Here is a 22,393-nt window from a genome sequence, read left to right on the forward strand (position 1 = left end):
TGCGTTCCCTCATAAATGTCAGGGGTGGAGCCAGTTACCGAAGGTAGTTCCAGCGCCCCGGATAGATGGTACCCAAGTAGATAAGTAGTCAGTGTCGTATATGATACAGCCAGGAGAATCTCATTCAGTCTTGCACTTCCTCTGTCCTACCAACCCCGTTCCGAATATCAGTACAGCTTCGTCTTGCACAAGGGTATCCCAGCAACCCCCGGAATGAAGGGTCGTTCCACCCTGAAGTTTCGTTGCCACACAAGTTTCCCCTGATCGAGGCACAATGTGATAATCCGTGCTGCGACGACGGAGTGTTGACCAAATTGAGGGTTGTTACGTCCTGAAGCCATCAGGATCCAAGTATCCTGGCTGGAGGTTGGTCCAAGTAGTATCCAGGCCGCATGGCGCTTCTTCTACGTAAGTATCGCATGCCTTGAATACAGTCAAGTTTAAAGCTAATATCGATTAACCCTACACCAGAAGTAGCATGCTTCGTTATTCTTACCATAGAAAACTACCCTAACTGTAACGGCAGTCGGCGTTCGGTATAGTTAGTTTATCTTGCAACCTGAAACATCATAAAACGTAATTACGTAAGCGTTACGTATTTAAGCACTAAATTTATAAAGCCTAAACTTAAATTTTACAAAATATTTGTAGCCTTGGTAAAAAGTTTCTTACTTGATTATCGGTCTTTTGCAAGGTAGAACGTACCATGGGTATCGTCTATAGTGAGTATAGTACCATGTAGCAAAACAACTCATATGTGACATACTCTCATATAGAAGTGCTAATGAGGATTACAGGAATCTAACGTGCGTCCACGTTATGGAATTATAGGTATGCAGACCATTCACTGTATAGCAATAGTAAATTACTATATACTGTATACATGCAGATACTACATGTATATAATTTTACTGTATACTAAACGACTATGTGGAAATTAAAGGGAGACAGTTTACCTTGCATAAAGCCACTCTCAGGAAAACAACTATTCACGTCTGATAATTCCAAGTCAATTGTAATAATATTTATAAATTATCTTGAACATCTATAATTTACAGCACACACCATTGACAGAAAAAGTCATTTATTATCCCATATCAGATACAGGACTAGCCTCGTGCACTGGGAGACCATGTAAAACTTGAAATGTAGTTGATACCTGGAAAAAATTTATCAATCATCCACTGTGGGGCAATACGAAGATAGTATAGTACAATGATTACATACTGAGTCATCATGTAACATGTATAAGTTGAAGTGCGGCTTGTACCCAGCACGCGAGCATATTGTAGAAATAAGTATATCAATTGTCAACTGTGCGGCAATATCACAGTCAGGGTTGTTTTCACTGCCCACTGGGCGACCGTGTTGAATAAATTAAAGTGCAGCTACATACAGAAGCCGTGCAATCGTTACGTAACGCGCGGCCACGTTGTAAGCAGTTTCAAAATGTATGACATATTTTGAAAGAATTATATTAAAATATAAACAACAAATTAAACATTATGAATACGAGTTAAGATTCTGCTTATAAGTTTCCCAACGTCATGAGTGTGACAGATCGCGTATAAACAAAAATGTGTCACCAGCGTGAACGTTGTGTACATATATAATTCCGAAAATATATTTTTCTTAATAAAAATGTATTTCAGCGTTAAGAACGTCATGAATATTTAATGAATTGTTTTTGCAATTTTTTCAAACACGAATTGTATAAGTTTTGTCTTACTGCAAAAGGGTTAACATAAAAATTGTATTAAAAAATCCTTGCACATTCACACTTGTTTTAGTACACCCTGTATGATGGGTGAGTTAAAAGAACTATTTGATGTAACAAGCAGAAGGGACGTTAACGAAGCGCGTTTCGATTGCTAATAATTATTTTAACGACTTGCTCTTTGATTAATAGACTCTGGTCTCACTCCATATTTTTTACACATACGTACGCATATTCTCCCTCTGCAGACGTGTCTGTGAAAAGCCTTGGGAGTTGCTTTTTGATTATTTTTAATTATTGAATACCGAGATTCCTATATATCGTTCGTCATCAAGTATATCGATATATATAATTTCTAACCTAACCTCGTCATGGTTAATTACTAATGAATATATGACTGTTAGATAACGCGTAAAGTATGTTCCAGCTTTTGGAAATTACTGTAATGATTTTCCGGTTAATTAAATATTACGTTGCACCTCCCACTGCCTACTTCCTCCTGTTATCTTGCTTGCGGTATATCGAGGCTTCCGTTGGGATTCCATGAAAATTGCGGGAACAGTTCGTCATCCTGTTGATTTCTGCCACGTGATTTCTTATTTTTCTCCGTCATGCTGAAATCACACGCATAATAATTATTATTATTCAATTGATCAGCCAGTAACTGTTTACTCGATCGATAACCGTTATAACTATAGAAATGGCACTTACCGACGCAGGCGGTTTTGAGGAATTATAAGTTTTTGCAATACCTGTACGTATCCTTTGGTATTTGCTAATGCAGTTTTCTTAATTCATTTGTTTATCTTGTTTTTGTATTTATTTATTTCATCTACCGTTGCAAATCCAACAGCATTCTAACGATTGCACTACAATCAAACTATCGGCGAGCTGATGTCACTTGCTCGTTTTGTCTCTATTATTTCTTGTCACTTACCTGCATTAACACTCAGTCAGGCTGTATACTCATTGACGTGAAGTACAAACGTAACAAAAGAATGTTGCTGATTCAGGGCGCGTTCGAAACGTTTTAAAGTCAGGGACAATCTGCGAAGGAAGAATAATGATGAAACAAAGGAGACAAGGAATAATTTGGTTTCTCTTTCTCAAAGAATTTGTTAACGACACTGCAATATCTTGCGGAGTCTCCACTGGCGCGAAAAAAGAAGGTCGAGGTTGCCGATAGAGGTTAAGGCCCGGTCTAAGCCGTGATTAATTTACATTTTACGGATGGCGTTGCATTTTGTAAAATTATCTATGTTTGTGTACAGCCAGAGTAACCTGTATGCATTGAAGTAATATTTGCGACAATAACTTCCTTATTTTTAATCGCTCAGTGATTATTATACCAGTTTGCAAGTGATAATTTTTAGGCCAGGTAAACACCGTAAATCATAAACTTAATCACTGTCATTTTTTTGTCTTCGTATATTAAAATACATATAATAAATCAAAAGCTGATACACTAACCAAAGTCTGTTGTTATGCGCGTAATATAGAATTGTGCTTCCTCCAGCATTATCCATTTAGTCGTCCAGCCCACTTGTCATGCACTATGCAATCTCTGACGTGCTGTCTAAAACACAGTACTTGTGAAGCGTATAGACTGAAATGTATAATCTCTGTTATTTCACGTGACTTAACCGACGCAAAAGTGTTTGACGGACGTGATTATCGTTTCACTAGGAAATAAAAGACGTTCGGCCCAGGATCCCTTTTCCCGTCCTTGAACCTAACCTAACAGTTACGTGAATTGACGGTAAGGCAGGAACGAGACGTCTCGTAGCGAAGTAGTGCGCGCGCATGCGCGAAACGGCGCCGTTTCAAATACGAAATATTAAACGGTATTATTTCGTCTTTTACAATGCGTGTAAAATAAATTCCAGTTGATTTCCTGGTTTACCTTGATCGATTACATCGGTATTCCCTGAGAGGCTCGTGAGTGCATGTTTATTTTCTATTTTTATCCTCGAATATCACGTTGCAGCGTGCTCGTAAGCGATAACTGTATTTATTTAGTTATCGCCTAAAACGAAGACCAGATATTTTTTTTTTGAATAAAAAAGAAGATGGACAGATTAAAATTACGATGCAAGTGACTATCTGGTTTATATTTTTTCCCCTTATTTCCTCTCTTTTATTATTTTATACAAAAGATATCACGCGCATGCGCGGGCATACAGAAATTCATACAGACCGAGTAACGGTGGAACGAGACTAGCAAATAAAGCAGCGTGTATTTTTCCATGATTTTCCGGTAATTCCTCGCACCCGAGAATTCTCCCTCGACAATACTTAATTTCCCACGAGACCGAGCGAGGAAAAGAAACGGATAAAAAAAAGAGAAAGAGAAATAGTCACTCTAAACCGACTCATTCTCCCCTGCCTTTCAACCATCCTCGCTTCTCTCCACCTTCATTTCCTTATTTCCTCGCTTTACGACTTCCCTCGATGTTCCTTTTTTCTTTTTACTCCTCCTCGTTCCTGGAATCTTCGTCACTTCATCTCCATTAGCCAATATCAGTCATTGGTACTGAGCGTAATAACCATCTATACAAGGTGATCAATTTTGGTAAAAATAGTCAAAGTAAAGCTTGTACAGTTGGTAACAAAATTATTTATACATACGAGAAGCTGATTTCCCGTTGTTGCTGTACACTGCCTCTAGAAGATATAATCAGACTTTACGTAACGCCAAAGGCAAGAATGTTGATCCTTTCAAATATATTCGACCAGCTTCAGGTGCTTCGTCTTCCTTCGTCGACAAAGTCTGAGAGTGAATATCGCAAAGGTGGCTGCGGATATCCGCATTGTTTTAACGCCCTGAGCCAAGTCAGCTGACCTACATTACTTTAAAGTCTATAGAAGAGTCAGCGTCCATTGCGAGGTCACTCGAGATCTGAGGGTTGGAGGGAACGTGGGTGCTGGATGCTTGCTCATAGAAAAGCACTTGGGTTATGAACAACCCTTTATAATACCGCTCGATGTAACATCACTGATTTATATATTAAACCAACCTTTATTCCAGGAATCTTTGAACGTTACATATGCGCATTGTCATTTTGACAGTTGATCTGTTTGTGCTGAATATGACATCTGCTTGTTGATTATTCCGTTTTATAATTTTTATGGGAATTCTAAATGATATTAAAGCCATTTCACACGACACTATTCACACGGCAGGCCACGTGACAAGAGGAAGAATAACCATGTAAAATAGGTTAGTCCGGACTAGATTAGTAGGAACTTGGGATTTCCCATGTCAATAATGCCTTATCGTTACGATTATTTTATCGTGGATTTAATTCTGCTTAACGAAAGTGTAATACGATTGGAATCACCTTATTATGATTTTTCTAAATCCTTGGATTGAGATTATTATTCAGAGTGTAAAATAATATTTTTATCAAGGACGAAGGCAACTGAGGCGATCGATCACGACATAGATTTTATCTCGATTCGGAAAATGATTTTATGCGTTATTAAATTAGCTTGAACCGAGGCTTGAAGCCATTACATTATTTCTATCAGTGACCTGGCGCCATCTTGCTTCCATCAAGGGTCAAACGTTCTACGTGCTGTGTAAACTGATTTGACTTCTTTGCCAATTGCATCTATACGAGTTCGTAAGAATTGCATTGCTTGCACTATTGGATTCATATATAGTTAATAGTCATATCAGCAACTAGTCAGGCTATCACTGATCTCCTTGGTCCTTGTAACAAGTCACCGGAATCAATCTCGTATCGCATGCACCGTGTAAGTCAAAATACCGTTATTTTAATTGTCTAAATAATCGTAAATACATCGGATACGAACAGGATTTAGGAGGAAACAGAATTTGAGTAACAGAGTGTCATGATCTCATTTGACTAACCTCGAAAACGATAAATACGACAATTTTTAGTATCACATGTCCATTACTCATATATTGCAGTTACATTAAATTAGTATTAAGTGGGAACAATAATTCCTGGAGGTTATTGATAGCTATTTATTACAATTTTTCTTTCTACAATTATCTATCGACTATTTTTGTGACGTTCATACTTATTCTTACCGAAGGTTCGTATCATAGCTGTACTTATTGACCAATCAGGAACCGCGTAGAGCTCACGTGACTCGTAGCACATGAATCGCAAGGCGCAAAGCTGGACCATGCTATAGGAGGTTCAGTAGTGTGAAGACCGTCGACGCGTGCGGTACTGTTCGCGTCAAGTCGTGACTAGCCACTCGGTCTTTCGTAAATAATTTTAAAAAAGTAAGCATAAACCGGAGTCACGTAATTTCTAAAAATATAAATAACTTCAAATACATTTGTTAAATTGGTTCGTTGTTTGATTCGTGAATTTCGTTAATACGCGATAAATTTCAAACGATGCCAGGCATCCGTCTGCCGGTAACGGTAAGAAATACGCCGCCGGCAATTGTTATTTTGAAGCACAAGAAGTACTACGAGATTTAAAATGACGCTTTTTATCTTTTTTTGTCTGTCTCGCTTGACACTTCCTTCTCTTGTTCTGTTCCCAGAGTTGTTTTGTCTCTCGTAAATGCATTCAATCCCAGCGCGAAGTGAAGAACGTCTCCTCAATGGCGCGACTTATTGTTGGATTCAAAACGACAAATTGAGAGCGGTAAGTACCTCCATTGAAAATCCATTTCGACACCGTACGGTACTGTGTTACACGAGAGTATCACGCGCGGCCACGCACGTGCTTGCAAATGTCAGATTAGTGGAATGGAAAAGGAACGAAGTAGCGTGATAGAAAAAGCGAAGAAAAAATAATTGGAGTGAACGAGCACTCCAAAGAAAAAAAAATGTACTTCAAGTAACCCGGTAATGAAATGGTTCCAAGAGTGCCGTACAGTGTTCACGAATAAAGTATTTTTTATTGTTCGCTCTATTAATACGTGAAGCGACGACGAGTTGACTTTAACGACCTTTTCGTTCGCGACACACGCGATACTGTTAAACCGTAGTCGACGCGGCCTAAACGAATAGTTTACCGTCGGTCAGCAACGAGCGACACAGCGCTTAGTTTCTTAACCTCAAAAAAGTCGCGCGCTTCTGCGTTTCATTTGAAATAGCATCGAGTCTCGGTCATTGTCAAGCTTCGTCAAAAATAGAAAATTTAATAAAAAATTCGCCATTTTAATTACCCTATTTCATACCCTTGTTAAAACGTAACTTCAAGCTTCTCATATATATATTATTTTGTGCAGCTCATCGTTAAAATATTTTACTATGGCTTATAGTGAGAATATAAATAAAAAAGAGAAGAGAATAAAAAAATGCCGTTCGAATGGTATTATTATGACTGATGTAAAGTCCAATTTTATTATTTTCTCTACTGCGAGTACAACAGTGCGTGAGAGAAACAGAATGAGGAAAGGAAACTGACCAATCGCGTAAACGTTACGAAACGTTACGTTTTACGATGCACCGTAATAGGATGAACCAGTAAAGTTTTCTTTTGTGCGTGATCCGCAAATGTATATATAAAATTCCAAAGCCAGAGTAAAACGATTTCGTTTACAACGACGGAATTACGACCGTTGCAACGTTGCGTGCTCGTAACTCGTTTTCTCACATTTTAAACCAACGATGATATTCCCGCCGTGCGTTATTTCATCCCTTCTTCATATTCTACCACGGATTCTTTCTATTTTACCCTTTTTCTTTATTACCAGCAGCTCACTCGCGTCTCGCCTTCCGCGAATCGGTAATGGGAAGCAACCTCAACGGTTTCCATGAAACTACCAACCCGCAGGGTATCGCATAAGATCATAGAGTTACCTTCGTAAAACAGGTTTATATTTGGCAATGAGAATAGTTTCTCTTTTCCTCATAAAATTCCCCCCTATCTATTGACCATTATCATTTTACCCGAATTACAGAAAATTTGAAAATTTCTCCAATCACAACTATAATTTACATTCTGACATATTACCATTTGTCGTCATGGAAATAATAATAAAATAATATAATGCACTATAAATTTATTATTTATCACATAATATCAATATGTATTATACCAGCAATAATTATGAATTTTTATGCGAATATTTTTTTTCACAATGCAATTTAATCACTCTATGTTTATGCACGAGTCACGTATGGTGGCTCGTATCAGCTGATACCTCCGACAATTATATAAATGACCAAAGATAACAATTCGTATAATGGGTATCGTTAAAATTTATTGTATCGATCTTAATTCATACGTATACAAGTAAACAAGTATTTCTCAAACAAAAACAGTCAAGCTTTGACGCGAAAAGAGAAACAATAAAAACATTGCATAATCATGTCACAGTAAAAAATTGTTGTGGCTGGTAGAAAGAATTCTTTTTTTTTTTCTTCTTTTTTTTGCCTCTTATACCTGCCGAGCATTAAGCCTCAAACTGTACAATATTTACGCAACAGGATCGCCAGAGCCGATTGAAACGCTGCATAGTAAAATTCCATAACCTACGTGCGCTATACATAATACCAAAAACCTTAAGGCAATACAGAATAGGTATTGGATAACGATATTTTTAATGATAATTTTTATATATATTGAAAACCCACTGTAATAAATTTTTATTCCGTAGTGACACTTAAACGTCAAATCGTGTTCACATGAATGCTACATGAGAAAAAGTCGTCCCGGAATGTCGTATTCGATCGCGATTCCAAATTGCTCAAATTGAACTTGACATATATAACGTTTACCAGGCTGTGCTTGCATATTGTACTTCTAATGATAATGGTATCTGCATGTAGAGTCATAAATAAAGCACAGTACATAGTGCAACCAAGCACGGTATTATTATGTACAATTGTGGTGACAGTGAAAAACTTTAATATTACTTTACACAGCTAAGAGACTTGGACGAGTTGTCGACTCTTTGAAAAGACCCCATGAAGTTCACTTTTCTAACTGATTATAGATATAACTATAATACATATATATGCGTTCAGTGATACTTGGACGATCCTCAAGTTTCTTTTTTATTTTACTTTTTGTTTTTCGAACCTAACGAAGGCGTATGAAGTTTGGAATCTGAGGGCGGGTTCCCTTGGGACCTAACCCAACCTAACCCGTGTTAGTACGGTTTTATTTAGATGAGTACGTGTGTTGATTTGAGCGCGATCTAGTGTTACATATGTCATATATCGCTGTCCGTTTTGAGAAAAAAAAATGTCGCATTAAATTTATCCAATGAAATTGTTCTATATGACGGAAACATTTAATTTCTTTTTTATTTATCAATGTGACCACGTGACACGTCGTTGACGCTCTGCGTGTATGGTGATTGAATCGATCGATAAATAATACGAAAAATGGCAGTGACTGTATTTTTTCTTGTTTTTTTTTTTATGATCATCAATTATATATTACACGAATATACGTAATGAATCGTGGTCGAAGAATTTTCGTGATTTGTTATACAATCGTTGTATTGTAAATTGTGTAATGTATATTGTGACGTTATTTCACGTCACGAGTCTGGAATAAATTGACTGTCGCATTAATCGTGCGGGACGTATTGCCGTTCCTTAAGATCGCCTTACGCGAATTACCGGCCAAGAACTCCAGGGTCAAAATGTAAAAAAAAAAAAGGAAGATTAAATTAATTTCTATTATAAAAAAATTTCATGCGTTACGAATTCGGCCACAAAGTCCAACGTCTTCGCGTCGCTGGAGGAGAATCACCGCGAGGCTACAGATATGAGGCCAAGATATGAGGTGTGTTTATGACCCAATTCTTTATTTTTTTGAGCCCATACCCCGGTTTTTATGCAGAAAAAAGCATAAAAAATATAGTTTTTTCAAAATATAAAATAAGGGTTGCAACCCCTTGGGTCATAAACACACCTCATATCTTCGAATTCTTATGACAAATATTTTCCACTTGGTTTTATTAAAAAATATCAATTAGAATCTGACATATGATAAAAAACAATTTTCGGGGGTAAAATTTAGGGGTGGTTTTTATCCCTTTGAAAAATCCTGAAACACCCCAACTGAAATATTTGATGGAGTTAACGGAAACGCTTTTCTTTATTTTTTTGAGCCCATACCCCGGTTTTTATGCAGAAAAAAAGCATAAAAAATATAGTTGTTTCAAAATATAAAATAAGGGTTGCAACCCCTTGGGTCATAAACACACCTCATATCTTCGAATTCTTATGACAAATATTTTCCACTTGGTTTTATTAAAAAATATCAATTAGAATCTGACATATGATAAAAAACAATTTTCGGGGGTAAAATTTAGGGGTGGTTTTTATCCCTTTGAAAAATCCTGAAACACCCCAACTGAAATATTTGATGGAGTTAACGGAAACGCTTTTCTTTATTTTTTTGAGCCCATACCCCGGTTTTTATGCAGAAAAAAAGCATAAAAAATATAGTTGTTTCAAAATATAAAATAAGGGTTGCAACCCCTTGGCTCATAAACACACCTCATATCTTCGACTTCTTATGACAAATATTTTCACTTGGTTTTATTAAAAAATATTAATTAGAAGTCGAGATATGATAAAGAAACGATTTTCAGGGGTGAATTTCAGAGGTCGTTTTCACCCCTTTAAAGTGGATGTCAGCACAAAAAAAAAATACGTGTCTCTTATTTTGTCGAGTACTACAACATATCAAAAAATTATTGAAATCGGTGGGGTCGGGTTGGGGGGGTTTCCTTGTAAGAGTTATTTAATTGAGTACCGTCTAAAAGTAAAGTTCAAAGACTGGTAACTAGATTAAAGGACGGAGAAAAATTAATTGATTATTTTTTAACGTATTACCAAAGTTTGATATTAATGTTAATAAAAACATGATTGTAAACAAAACCAGTTTTTTTTGTCAAATTAGCCCCTCCTAGCCCCCCCCCCCCCCCCAAAAAAGTGGGGTCGGGTTGGGGGGGTTTCCTTGTAAGTCTAGTTTGTTTCGTATTACGTAGTTCCTGAAAGTTCGGAAAGAGTATCGAACAATTAAGCGAAATATCGTGTCGCGCCTTAGAGTATCTTATCTCTTATCTCTTACCTTTTTTTATTTCGTTAGAATATATATATTATACATTTGATCGTAAATCTTTTTGTCGATGTTTTCATTATTACAATTTTTTCCTTGTGTAATCAATCCTCCGTGTTAATTAGGCTTATCGATTCTGTATAATCGCACTACAGGGTATGGCTGCGTGTAGAATGAAAAATACATTGAAGTAATTGCTCGCGCGTATCCTTGCCTGTGGCAGTCTTATAACGTAGGATGAATCGATAAATCACATAATAAACGTGGAACATGTTCTCGTTTGGCCCACTTATGACCACCATACTTGGACTAATGTAAAACATACGTAAATAGGTATGTATGTGGGTATGAATCGGGGAACTGAGTTTTGCCTGAGGTCAAATTGACTTATACTAACATAAGTAATGGCGGATTATAGAGAACAAAAGATATATATAGAAATCTGTTATACCGGTAGAGAGAAAATCGGTCGGTAAGGTAGGACAAACAAAGCTTGTTTAGGACGATAAGAATAGGACGATAAGGTCATAAATTATATAGCTTGGGGAAAAAATAAAGGAAATTCGAACAGCCCGTGTCACGCACATCTATTACTGTGACTATGACCTAAAACCTGTGGGTATGGTGCGTGGAACGAAATTCTGTACGAATATAGACTCGAGGAATTCAGACGGGAACCATTGAGGTCGATCGAATTGACCATATAGTATATTCGAATAGGATTCGTGTGAGAAATATCAAGTAAGTCACCAGGGAGGAAAATAACGGATAGTCGTGATGGCTGATATTTTGGGAATGGTATTGGCAACCCTGTATATGTATATGTACACACGACTAACGTGCGTGTCACGTACGGTCCTTTTCAAGATAGGGAAAAAGAAAATTGGAATTTTTGTTGGCAAACCTGACAGTAATAATACTGACGTCGTCAGGTTTTTTTTAATCGGATAACCGATAGTCGTGCAATAGTAAATGGTCCGCATACTGGTTCAATAAATATTTTATTGCTCGACTGAATTATGTTTTACTGCAATCTCATAAAGCGTTCATGTTGCACTTTGAATGCAGTGAATTATTAAATGTTCCTGTTAGATTTACAATGGCAGGGATCTTGACGGAAGGTAACCTGATGCGAATAAAAGTTAATCGTTTTACATATTTTTTTTCGTAACTCATATAAATTGCTCGGTCGGTCGTCCTATGATGGATGAATTGTGCTATAATAAATTTCCAATAAAAAAAAAATGTGAAACTGACTGACAGCCTTGTCAAGCGTTTGTTTACTATCGATACCTCTTTCGCGTATCTCCCTGTGTTTGACAGATTTTACGCGTTACATATTGGCAGATTATATTGGTATGACATATATAATAATTATTCACTAGGCCATCTGGAAAAGAATAAAGACTACTGTATTGCCCTTGTATATTATGCTGCATAAGTCATAGCTGTCCTAGGCAGAGGAAAGTGTCAATGTCAGATTTTCCCTCGATTTGCCCCAGAGAAAATCTTTTCTCAGCGACCACCAAATAGACGAGCGAAGAGTAGCTAGTCGAGCTTAATTCGTTGACAGACAAGAACTCTGAGAAACAGTTGATTTAAAAGAAAAGAAAATAATTGAAAACCGAAAAAAAACTTTGAAGCAGATACACGTACCTGCATGGCATCGAACATTCTCAAAGGGGAAAAAAATCAATATGGCTTCCTGGGTCCTCGACTGAGCAAACATTCCTCCTGTGTCGCTTGTATATCCTTTTATCATCTATGTCGTAACGTTGAGACGTATAACGTAAAAGTTTGTCGTTTTTTGTAATTTAATTTTTCTTTCTTTAACGTTGCTTCAGATCCGACGAAAATGGAGGACCGTCCGATGCACTTCTACCTGACGAGGTAACGCCATGCATATGTATGTACATCTTGATTAGCAGCTTGGGGTTTGATAAATTTAATTAATTGGCTAAGCTCGAATATTCCTGGCCCGTTTTCACTAAGCTCTCTGTGTCTCCATGCTCGAGAGAATCTCCGAGTGCACTCGAATGGCTCGTATTGTCGAAAATAACGAGACTGTCGCGGCGCGAGGAAGACGTCGTGTGCGCATGCGCAAGAACCGGAGTCAGCTGTGGAACGGCAGAGAAATGGCGCGCGGGACAGGAAAAGACTGAGAAGATTAATGCTGATCCTCCTTGGAGTCGGAAACGGCGTAGATATATGTTTGGGGGATGCATCGGAGGATGGTGAGGAGGAAATAAAGTTAAAGAGGGTGGTGGGTGGTAGAGAAAATTTTAGTGGAGATTCTCTCGCTATATCGACGGTGTTTAATAGAAAAATATATAGATATATCGCACGTAGTGTATCTCTGTGTAGGTATAACCGGAAGGGGGATGGACGATGTAAAGATTAATCAAAATTCTCAAGATCCTTGGGAGGGAGAGGGGAGGGTGGGCGTATCAAGATGGTAGACACCGTCATGAGGCTGATGCAATCCAATCGATGCACTTTTTCTCAACGATGCACTTTTCTAGGGTCCCCACGACGCCACTTCCCCCTTTTTTTTTGTATTGGTGAGAGAGACGCTGATGAGAGATAACTCTGTTGCACTTTTATCATATCTTTTGTAGACAGAATCGATGTATACATTTCCTGTATATGCACACGTGTATGCACCGTGTGTGTTGTATGCATTTTTTAAATGTACAATCAGGTCGATTCTGTTGTCGCTTGGAAAAAATGCAGCAAAGGAATATCACGTCGATACGTTCGTGTTGTGATAACAAGGCTTTAGTGTTTTTTTTTTATCTCGACCGGATAACGTGACTCAGGCAAATGTTAATTCTTGGTTTAGATGGATTTTATCACGTTGTGTGCGCGTAACGTATCTTGATAACGTTGTTATTCCCGCCGAAAGTTCATGCGGACGTAATAAAAAAAAAATAATTTGTCCCGATGACGCCAATAAAATCTATACCGCGTGAAATATTTGTATCCGACGGTACCGCGAATTTTACTGGTGGCATTTTGTCAAGAAACTTGAGGGTACGTCCCACGCATACCATCCGTTCGATTTTCCCTTGGGGCAGTACGGAAAGGGTGAATTAAGGGGCGACTCAGTGAGCGAGGAGGATGAAGGGAGCGGGTGGGAAGGAGAGAAAAGAGAAGAAAATAAAGTAAAATAGACTTACGGTAAAAGCGTAGAGGTTTATCTCTCTCTCTTTTTTTTTTCTTTTCTGTTCATTCTCAAACTTTCATTTAAACGCCAGCCGAGTGCGTTTAACTTTTTACAATTGTTTATAGACTTGCCTTATGTTTTAATAATAATAAAAATTCTATTTTTCATTGTTATTTTCAGGATACTCGCTTAAGGATGCAACTATGAGAGGTTGGTACGGATGCAGGTTATTTATATTCATCTGAAACTTACTTCAGTTTTGTAAGCTCTTGCTGTTCGATGACTCAGTTTTTGAATTTCCCGTCGTTAACAATGATATCCGCTTCTCGGCGATATAGTGGATTTAGTTGAAACTCATGTCCGTCCAGATTCCAATTGCTATATGCAACTTCAACTTGATGCTCTAAATCATGAGAATCAGATTAACAATAATTTTTAACTCGTCAATTAATCATTTGTTTTTTTTTTCTATATTGGCTTATCTGGGTAAACAAGGCAGATAATAAAATTACATAAAACCTATCAGACAATGCAACGTTTTCTGTATCAGATAACTTTTCTTTCCCACTCTTTCCAGCTTCTTTGCGTCTGTCAATTATTCAATAATTTATTAGCGCGTAAAATCATGATAATAATTTGCGAATAAAAAAAAATTATCTCACCAGCTAACCGATGTACGGCCCAATAGCATAAAATAGTCCAATTACTCTCGTTAGCGCTTCGTTAAATGTGCATAAACGATCCAGTCGGTAAGTTAGGTCCCTACGGTTATATTCAGTGTCAGGCAAAAGTAGGCAAATAAAAAAAGCTCATATAGTTAACACTGTACCGTTATTTAAAAAATTACATCCTCCAGAATTTTTTGTCAGTACTCGAACATCTAACGGCACTCCTTTCATTGGTATTACTGTTTCTTTGAGACTTTCACCATATCGTTGTGACGTATTGTCAATTATCGTTTCAGCATCGAGCATCTGCGTCTGGTAGTTTGCACAAGGGACAGACAAATATGAACCGAGAGAGACGGCGTCGTATTTCAGAACGATTGCTAACGAGAGGAACGCGTTTGTTCTATAAGCGTAGACGATACGTTTCGCTCGTCTTGTATTTTATATTTCCCGCCTCTGTCTGTCTCTCGATTTATGTTCAATGCTCGAGTCGAGCTTCGTTTCCGTGATACATTTTTCGTTCAAGTGTTATTGTCGTATTCGTCGCGACGACGTTGTACGCCGACTGATAATTGTAGATTTTGAGGTTACGAAGGTTTACGACGACGTTCCGACGGGAACGGAAACACGACGTCCGTAGCTTTTCTTTTTGGCGCCGTGAAAGACTGAAAATAACTTTACGCTGCGTCTCATCGTCAAAACCGGCGGGTACGACTTGGCGGCTTCTGTTATAGGAGAAGCCTATTACGGAGGGCTTTCCATATGCTAAGTCTTGACAGGTTGGGATTTGCAAGTTGTGACGTTGCTGTTTGCGGGATTCTTTTCTATTAGCGCTTGTGGGACTTTTCTTTTGTCGTGTTTACTTGCGTTTGTCGATGACGGAATAAAACCATGGGTTATGAAGAGCAGTGGTGAAGTGCTAGCTGTTTCGTTTATTTTTTTACTCTTTTCTGTTTGGTTAAGAGATTTTTGAAGAGGTAGGACAAATTGATACGAACCGTTGAAATTTGAGGATTGTCGTTGAGGAAGCTGAATGTACGTGAATATTCGTTTTGAAGGCACGGTGTGATAGGTAAATACATTTATACATTATTATATGACTAAGGAGGTTTTTTTGTTTATTACGCAATGATGTGTCCGTATTTGCTCTCTTTTAACCTTGCAATTGGCTTGGTTCTCTCGCGACCAGTTTTACTTTTACTCTTATGTATCATTTGTTGAATACTTGCTCTTTAATAGACTTGTACTGGTATGTGGTATGTGTCGCCATCTTTGAATAATTTTGTCAAACTAGGTTGAAGTTGCATAGAATCAGAAGGATACAAATCGTCATTAGTAATATCCTTCAAGTTGGGTCGTGTAGTAGTTTGAGGGAGGTTCTCAGAGATGGCACAACATTTCGTTGCTGACGGCGTTTACGCGGGAAAATTCAAATTAATATAAGAATTGACATTGTTGCGTAACGTTAAGGTATCACGAAATTAATTCTAAGGGTTTGACTTTCAGGAGGCGCTGTGGCAGGAGTAGTGAGATCAGGTCGTGGGACTCTAGTGCGCACCCTCGCATTCGTCTTCCTGGCAACGTTCCTCTGGTTGCAGTTACACGTGGTCAGCTTAACCGGACGATCGCTTCCTAGTTCCTCGTCAGCAAATGAGACCTTGTTCGCTCTAGTGCCCCAGGAACTTCACAGGTAAGCTAATAGGTCTTGATCTTATCAATGCCATTCCTAGAATGCATTTTCAGGGTTTCAATATCCTCTCTTCAGGTTCCTGAAGGAAAGAAGAAACGCCACGGTACCAGGAAACTCAACGGGCACGCTAAGCGAACAAGAGATCCTAGACATCAGACGTCAGATTCAAAGGGTCAACGAGGAACAACGTGTCTTCAACGAGGAAGCTTTTGGACCACTAGCATCAGATGCACCAGTGATAGTAGTCCAGGTACACGCCAGACTCAGTTACCTGAGACACCTGATCGTTTCCTTGGCACAGGCTCGTGGCATCGAGCAAGCCCTTCTAGTCTTCAGCCATGACGTCTGGAATCCTGACATCAACTACCTCGTGCAAAGCGTCGACTTCTGTCGCGTCATGCAGATCTTCTATCCGCACAGCATTCAGACGCATCCACGTACCTTTCCTGGGGAGGATCCAAACGACTGTCCCAGGAACATCCACAAGGACCAGTTAGTAAAGTTAGAATCGCCTTATTTCAAAAGTCATATTAACCACTGAATTGATTATGAAAAATTTCAAATACAGTGCACTTAATCTAAAGTGCATCAATGCCAAACATCCTGACCTCTATGGGCATTATCGAGAAGCCAAATTCACCCAGACAAAGCATCACTGGTGGTGGAAAGCCAATAGGGTCTTCGATCAGCTTACAGTGACCAGGAATCACACTGGTATGGTCCTTTTCCTCGAAGAAGATCATTACGTCGCAGAAGACTTCCTTCATGTTTTAAGACTCATGGAACGCACCTGCCGGCATAGCTGTGAACGATGCAACGTCCTCTCCTTGGGCACCTACATCAAAACCTACAGCTACTATGACGAGGGCAGCAGAAAGGTGAGACTCCTTATCTCTCGTAATTGCTTTCAACAAGGGCACCATTTATGCTGACTCATATACGTAAAAAAAAAAACACATTTTTCACGCATCAGTACCTCGGCGTCAACAGTGCACTACAGAAGGAGCTTCTACGAGGGCTGAAACGCCAGGACAGTCTGGCTGAATCAGCTGGTCAAACATTTCAGGGTCAGGCTGCACCCGTCTGGGCTTTTCAACTATTGCCAAGCCTCTACAATCATTATCAGAAGGTCTTCTATTAGCACATGCAAAGATCTCTTATCCGACCTTGCTTCTACCTTTTTTATATTTAACATAGACACTGTATATTACCTATCATGAAAAACTGTACTGCCAGGATGCTTGATTACGCAGACGTCTGAATGGCCGTCTTGCCAGACACTTTCTAGTTTCAGTTGTATAACACCGATATTGGCTACGTGCCTACGCACTTAGATCTAATGTTTAGACTGCACGTGCATTCTGTCAACGGCACCGGTTCTGATGGACGGAATTTCCAATTAAATCTTCGTTTGGAATCTGTGTGCGTACGCACGTAGCGAATACGATAATATGAATAATACCAAAAATTAGAAACCTGCCCGTACTGTATTTATCGTTTATATGATTGTGAGTATTTCTTAATGAGCATGCAAGTGCACGAATATCTATATAGGATGTCCCGACGTTATATAACTTTCGTTGATTCAATCAATGATCGATTAATCAAATAAAATCTGATAACGTCAGTGGAACGTCGTACATCCTATGTACATTATCTAGACTGTAAATTGTTTCAGTGTGCAAGTTACGGGAATGGAGTATCAAATATTTATGTGAAATTACTACAGATAATTGTACTGTTCTTTTGATATTCTTTGAACGAACCAATGAACAATATCTTTGTAACTAGGAATCCTATTGCATTTCACTGTAAAGCCCGTATTGTTAGTCTCTTAAGCTTGTTTTTTTTCCCCGATAACACTACGTTTATCTATACTCATGCACTCTTCTTTGTAAATGCAGGCGGAAGTGACTCCGTGGATATCAAGCAAGCACAACATGGGCATGGCGTTTAATCGTATCACCTGGAACGAGCTGCGCAAATGCGGTATGCAATTTTGTTCCTACGACGATTATAACTGGGACTGGAGTCTTCAACATGTCGGGCAAAGTTGCCTTCCGCCAAGTCGTGGAGCAGGAGCTGCACCGAGAGTCGATTCCGGTCTGGTAGCTATGGTGATGCGAGCACCAAGAGTATTTCACATAGGAGAATGGTACTTGACCGATGACCCGTTTTTTTCCTTTTATTCAATTAATAATTTTAGAGACTAATAATTTTATTATTCATTGGTCTTTGCGGTTCTTTTTACAGTGGTGTTCATCACAAGAAGAATAACTGTGAGTCGAACGCCGTCATAGCAAAAGTACAGAGCGTCCTGAAGGCAGCTAGGAAACATCTGTTCCCGATGCAACTAACGCTCACAATAGCGGCAGTGGCAAAGAAGACAAAGCTCAGGAAGGGCAATGGCGGTTGGGGTGACATCCGGGATCACGAGCTGTGCTGGAACATAACCATGTATCCGGACTTGTCACTCCCCTAAGGACCATCGCCTTCGGCCTCCTCTGCGCAGAGTCTCAGGAATTTAATTTTCCCGGCGGGTGCAAACAGTCACCAGCCGAGCCTATATAAAAGGTTGCACTAGCTTGCGGTGTCCTTGACTTTAAAGGGTGCTTCTGGAATGATCGCTGGGCGACCACGAGTCGGAAACGTACTGCTCAAAAAAAGGTTTAACTAAACTAAAAACAAAAAGCATCAAGAGATACTCTTCTTCGAGAGCTTATCTTGAAAGTGGGTTTATTTAAGGTAAAGAAAAGAGAGAGTGAAATTCCTTGTCGAAGGGACGCGGTGTATGTTCATTGCGCCGTCGAGCTTTAGCGTTATTAAATTTTTAATTGTTTAAAGAGCCAAAGCATAATTCGATAAGTCTTGAAGCATTAAATGGTATTTTAATGTTTGACTAAACGTGCAATTTTTCTAGTATCAAAATGGTTTTTCTTTGTTCACTAGAGGAAACGAGCGAAAGACAGTAATTAAATATGAAATATTTTATTAATGGGGAAATATACCATTAATGACAAAAACAATTATTGCGCTATTGAGCTTCTGTATATGAGTTAATTATATGTATTATTATTATTACTAATCGGCTCGACGTATATTACGTGGGCTATCGGGCAGACTCAATCCATTCCTAGTACATTAGTATTACATCATACGTATGAATCAGTTGTGCTTTGTTCTTTCCTATGGGGAAGCACGTTCGGTAGAAGCTGAGGATAATAAATCTTGAAAAAGAAAAAGAGGACTTACAGAAAAAGATAATCACATTAATCAAGAAAGACAGGCGAATCTAAGGAAAAGTTATGACTAGGGCAAAAAGAGGGTATAGACTTGAAAAATCGTAACTCATTGTCTTTTTCATAGGTTTGACAATACTTCTTAAACAATTAAAAGAAAATGGTAAACTCTCGTTTACGCCAGAGACGCACACGCAAAAATATGTATACATATATTCTAGTCATCGTGGATTAACAAAAGCTAATGGGATATTAAATATTTAATATATACATCGCAAAGGAAAGAAAGCGTCGATCATGATTTATTATTAATTCTTATTAGCATTGTTAATTGTCACTGTCCTCATTATAATGCTCGACCCGCATTCGCGTCACATTGAGTCCCTTTTGTCTTGTGCTGAGTAAAAGAACAAGAGAATTAAAGACAAACAATGTTTAATAATTAGTAACATCGGGGACCCGTCATTGCTCACGTTCAACAAGAAAATCTCGTGGGTCACGTGATGTAAATACAGATGGCCTCAATGAAAAAAAAAATTCGATTGTGGAAACTCATATGACATGTGATAACGGCTTAAATTTTCACGATACTCCCGAATATCAGTCTTTATATATTTTATGCATACAGTATACTCAACGAAAGTTCTACCTGTATGTACTGTATAGTTTAGATTCATTGGTGAGAATGCTTAGAACCTGTGACATGTTATTATGAAATACGGAACATTATTATTATCATTGTTGTTACTATTATTATTATTATTGACTGTATTTATTATTCTTTATGACTGAGACTCGAGTATCCTGGGAACCAGGAACAACGTTATTAATGTATGTGGCGACATATCTAGAAGCCAAATAGACGATTGGTGGCAGATGATTCGTTATACGATCCATATTATATTCCAGTAAGGATGTAAGTGTTTTATATGGAAATAAAGTGAATGTTCCTTCCAGGCGGAAGTTTACAACTTTTTAATTCACGGTCAGAGCGTTTGTCGCTACCGTACATGCTGGATAACTTGTTTGCGTAGAATTATATTGTGACATATTTTATAGTATATTGATTGTAGCAAAAGTGTTTCATTGGATCAAAATCCAAGCTGCTTGTGAACTGTTGGTACGTAGTCGTCGAACTTGGCCTTATAAAAGTTGCCGGCGATTGGACCCTCCAGGTTGTACTTTGCGGCGAATTTTTTTATGGAGAATCTGTTCCTTCTGTTGTCCCTGTTCATTGCGTAAGAGTGACAATTAGGCGTGGATTCAAATGAGAAGAAGGATTTGTTTATGATTTTAATTACGGTAATGGTCTAACCTGTTGCTTAGACGCCTCTCGTCGAAGGTAATGGCGCCCTGATTTTGTTTGTAGAGTAGAAAGATGTAACGATGGAGACCGGAATCCTTTGGTGGTGCTGAACTTACGAATTCTGTCAGAACTTCACCTTTTGCTACTTTGTCCTCGGGTATGTTGCCGACTAGCCAGTGTTGCCATTCTCTGTTGTATCCTCTTACCGGTGCGTCTGGATCTGTATTTTGAAAGAAGCTAGTACTGTAGATAGTAGCATATGTATGGAGAGGTGTACATATAGCAATCCTTGGTACTTGTTATTATGATTGGAGAACAAGATTCTCACCATTGGTGAGGGAAGAAACGAGTTTCTGGTGAAAGTAGTTTATTATTTCTAAGGTTATTCACTATCGAGAACGACGTACTGTTATTTCCTTTTATGCTTGACAATTCCTTAAATTTTGAGTTTACCGCAGGGACATTTATTTCCAGTTGTATGTTTAGTGACTCTTACTGACTTTTAGGCATTATTGCTTATTAGATTGAATTATTGATCGACATGAATTATAGGATTTTATATGATGGATGACTAACAAAGTTGAGATTGTAGAAAATGTGAGTCTATTATTTGTGTAAGAGTTTTTGTAAATTTTAAATGGGTTAATGACTTACCAGTTAGCACTAGAGTGTAGAGTACTCCACCCTCGTGTTTGTAATGAATCTCAGGAATGTCTTTGACTTCCGTTGGTGTCAGTTCATTTCCTAGATTGACTTCCTTGTCTCCGAATTTTACCTGTTATTAATTTTATCATTAAGTTCGTTTAAATCGTATTTATTATAAAATAAAGTTTTGTTACCTCAATCAATTCAGTAGGAGCTTTGTCCAATATGTCTGGCACGATTTTAGCAGCGTTAAATTCTGATTCCACGTCGGCCAAGGCCAGTCCAATTGCACAAAGAAATATTCCTAAGAAATGCGGAAACATTTTTTACGTATGTCATTTGGAAAATTTGTTTGTAACTGCAGAAATGAATCTTCGCGTTAATCAAACCATCACGTTGGCCGTGAGGTATACTAAATTGGAATTTCGCAGTTGCCATAATTTCTTGGTTCTGTCTTATCGCATGATTTGCTTTTTCCATATGGTCAAGAAATCAATATCAATCACGGCTTTTGATTTATTCGCACGAACTAACAATTAACGGTACTAGTTTTTTCATAAAGGTGTTTTAATGTCTTGGATTGGTAAGCACTTACCTGGCAACAGAAGCTTCATTCTTGCTGGGTGAATGGCTGAAACGTTTGTAACGGGATTGACGATGAAGTCGAGTCCTTTATATTATGCTATCCCTACTTTTCAACACGTTTCTCACGTATAAGCAGGTTTAACCAGCAGTATTGAATACAGATCATCCTTTTGAATTTAACCAATTTTTTTCACCTACTTAATTTTTTATTCAATCTTGGATTTTTTTAACATTCTAGTCTTGTCAAATAGTATTTCGTTTAAATTCATTTACTTAATAGATTCCATTATGGTTACATAGATACAGATAATTAACATTTTATAGAAAAATACTGGGCATTCCTTTATTGAAGCTCAT

General features: G+C 38.2%; 2 protein-coding genes and 1 long non-coding RNA gene across 25 annotated transcripts; 1 reads left to right on the top strand and 2 right to left on the bottom strand.

Annotated features, from left to right (window-relative positions):
• Positions 1-127: 127 nt before the first annotated feature.
• Positions 128-20,463, top strand: LOC107275025 (alpha-1,6-mannosyl-glycoprotein 2-beta-N-acetylglucosaminyltransferase). 15 transcript variants are annotated; one of them, XM_025079912.1, is made up of 10 exons: positions 128-408; positions 6,248-6,351; positions 12,582-12,643; positions 14,084-14,113; positions 16,078-16,261; positions 16,337-16,762; positions 16,830-17,139; positions 17,235-17,390; positions 18,166-18,416; positions 18,515-20,463. In XM_025079912.1, the coding sequence occupies exons 4-10, from the start codon at positions 14,107-14,109 to the stop codon at positions 18,741-18,743; spliced, it is 1,563 nt and encodes a 520-aa protein (XP_024935680.1). In that variant the 5' UTR covers positions 128-408; positions 6,248-6,351; positions 12,582-12,643; positions 14,084-14,106; the 3' UTR covers positions 18,744-20,463. The 15 variants fall into 15 exon arrangements, with proteins under 15 accessions (XP_024935680.1, XP_015610237.1, XP_015610236.1 ...); XM_025079913.1 differs by lacking the exon at positions 128-408 and adding an exon at positions 5,367-5,476; XM_025079911.1 differs by lacking the exon at positions 128-408 and adding an exon at positions 5,823-5,978.
• Positions 268-5,254, bottom strand: LOC112493646. Of its 9 annotated transcripts, none has more exons than XR_003058166.1 (10): positions 4,735-5,254; positions 4,560-4,666; positions 4,346-4,472; positions 3,188-4,267; positions 2,429-2,764; positions 1,228-2,331; positions 957-1,159; positions 673-847; positions 497-559; positions 285-423 (listed from the first exon to the last, which is right to left on the bottom strand). It is a non-coding gene; the product is annotated as an uncharacterized LOC112493646 (long non-coding RNA). The 9 variants fall into 9 exon arrangements; XR_003058163.1 differs by having other exon boundaries at positions 2,429-2,597; positions 2,655-2,764; positions 4,346-4,666; XR_003058165.1 differs by having other exon boundaries at positions 2,429-2,608; positions 2,655-2,764; positions 4,346-4,666.
• Positions 20,452-22,155, bottom strand: LOC107275031 (protein D3). Its single transcript, XM_015754767.2, has 5 exons — positions 22,047-22,155; positions 21,646-21,755; positions 21,461-21,581; positions 20,816-21,026; positions 20,452-20,727 (listed from the first exon to the last, which is right to left on the bottom strand). The coding sequence occupies exons 1-5, from the start codon at positions 22,063-22,065 to the stop codon at positions 20,592-20,594; spliced, it is 597 nt and encodes a 198-aa protein (XP_015610253.1). The 5' UTR covers positions 22,066-22,155; the 3' UTR covers positions 20,452-20,591.
• Positions 22,156-22,393: the final 238 nt, after the last annotated feature.

The sequence above is a fragment of the Cephus cinctus genome, unplaced genomic scaffold, assembly GCF_000341935.2.
Source record: "Cephus cinctus unplaced genomic scaffold, Ccin1 Ccin1_scaffold0123, whole genome shotgun sequence".
NCBI classification, from domain to species: Eukaryota; Metazoa; Arthropoda; class Insecta; order Hymenoptera; family Cephidae; genus Cephus; species Cephus cinctus.

Coding starts and splice junctions, on each gene's coding strand:
- LOC107275025 (XM_025079912.1), top strand. Junction 16,763..16,829: donor CACAAGGACCAGTTAGTAAA/GTTAGAATCGCC, acceptor TTTCAAATACAG/TGCACTTAATCTAAAGTGCA. Junction 17,140..17,234: donor ATGACGAGGGCAGCAGAAAG/GTGAGACTCCTT, acceptor TTCACGCATCAG/TACCTCGGCGTCAACAGTGC.
- LOC107275031 (XM_015754767.2), bottom strand. Junction 21,027..21,460: donor CTACACTCTAGTGCTAACTG/GTAAGTCATTAA, acceptor TTCAAAATACAG/ATCCAGACGCACCGGTAAGA. Junction 20,728..20,815: donor GAGAGGCGTCTAAGCAACAG/GTTAGACCATTA, acceptor CGCAATGAACAG/GGACAACAGAAGGAACAGAT.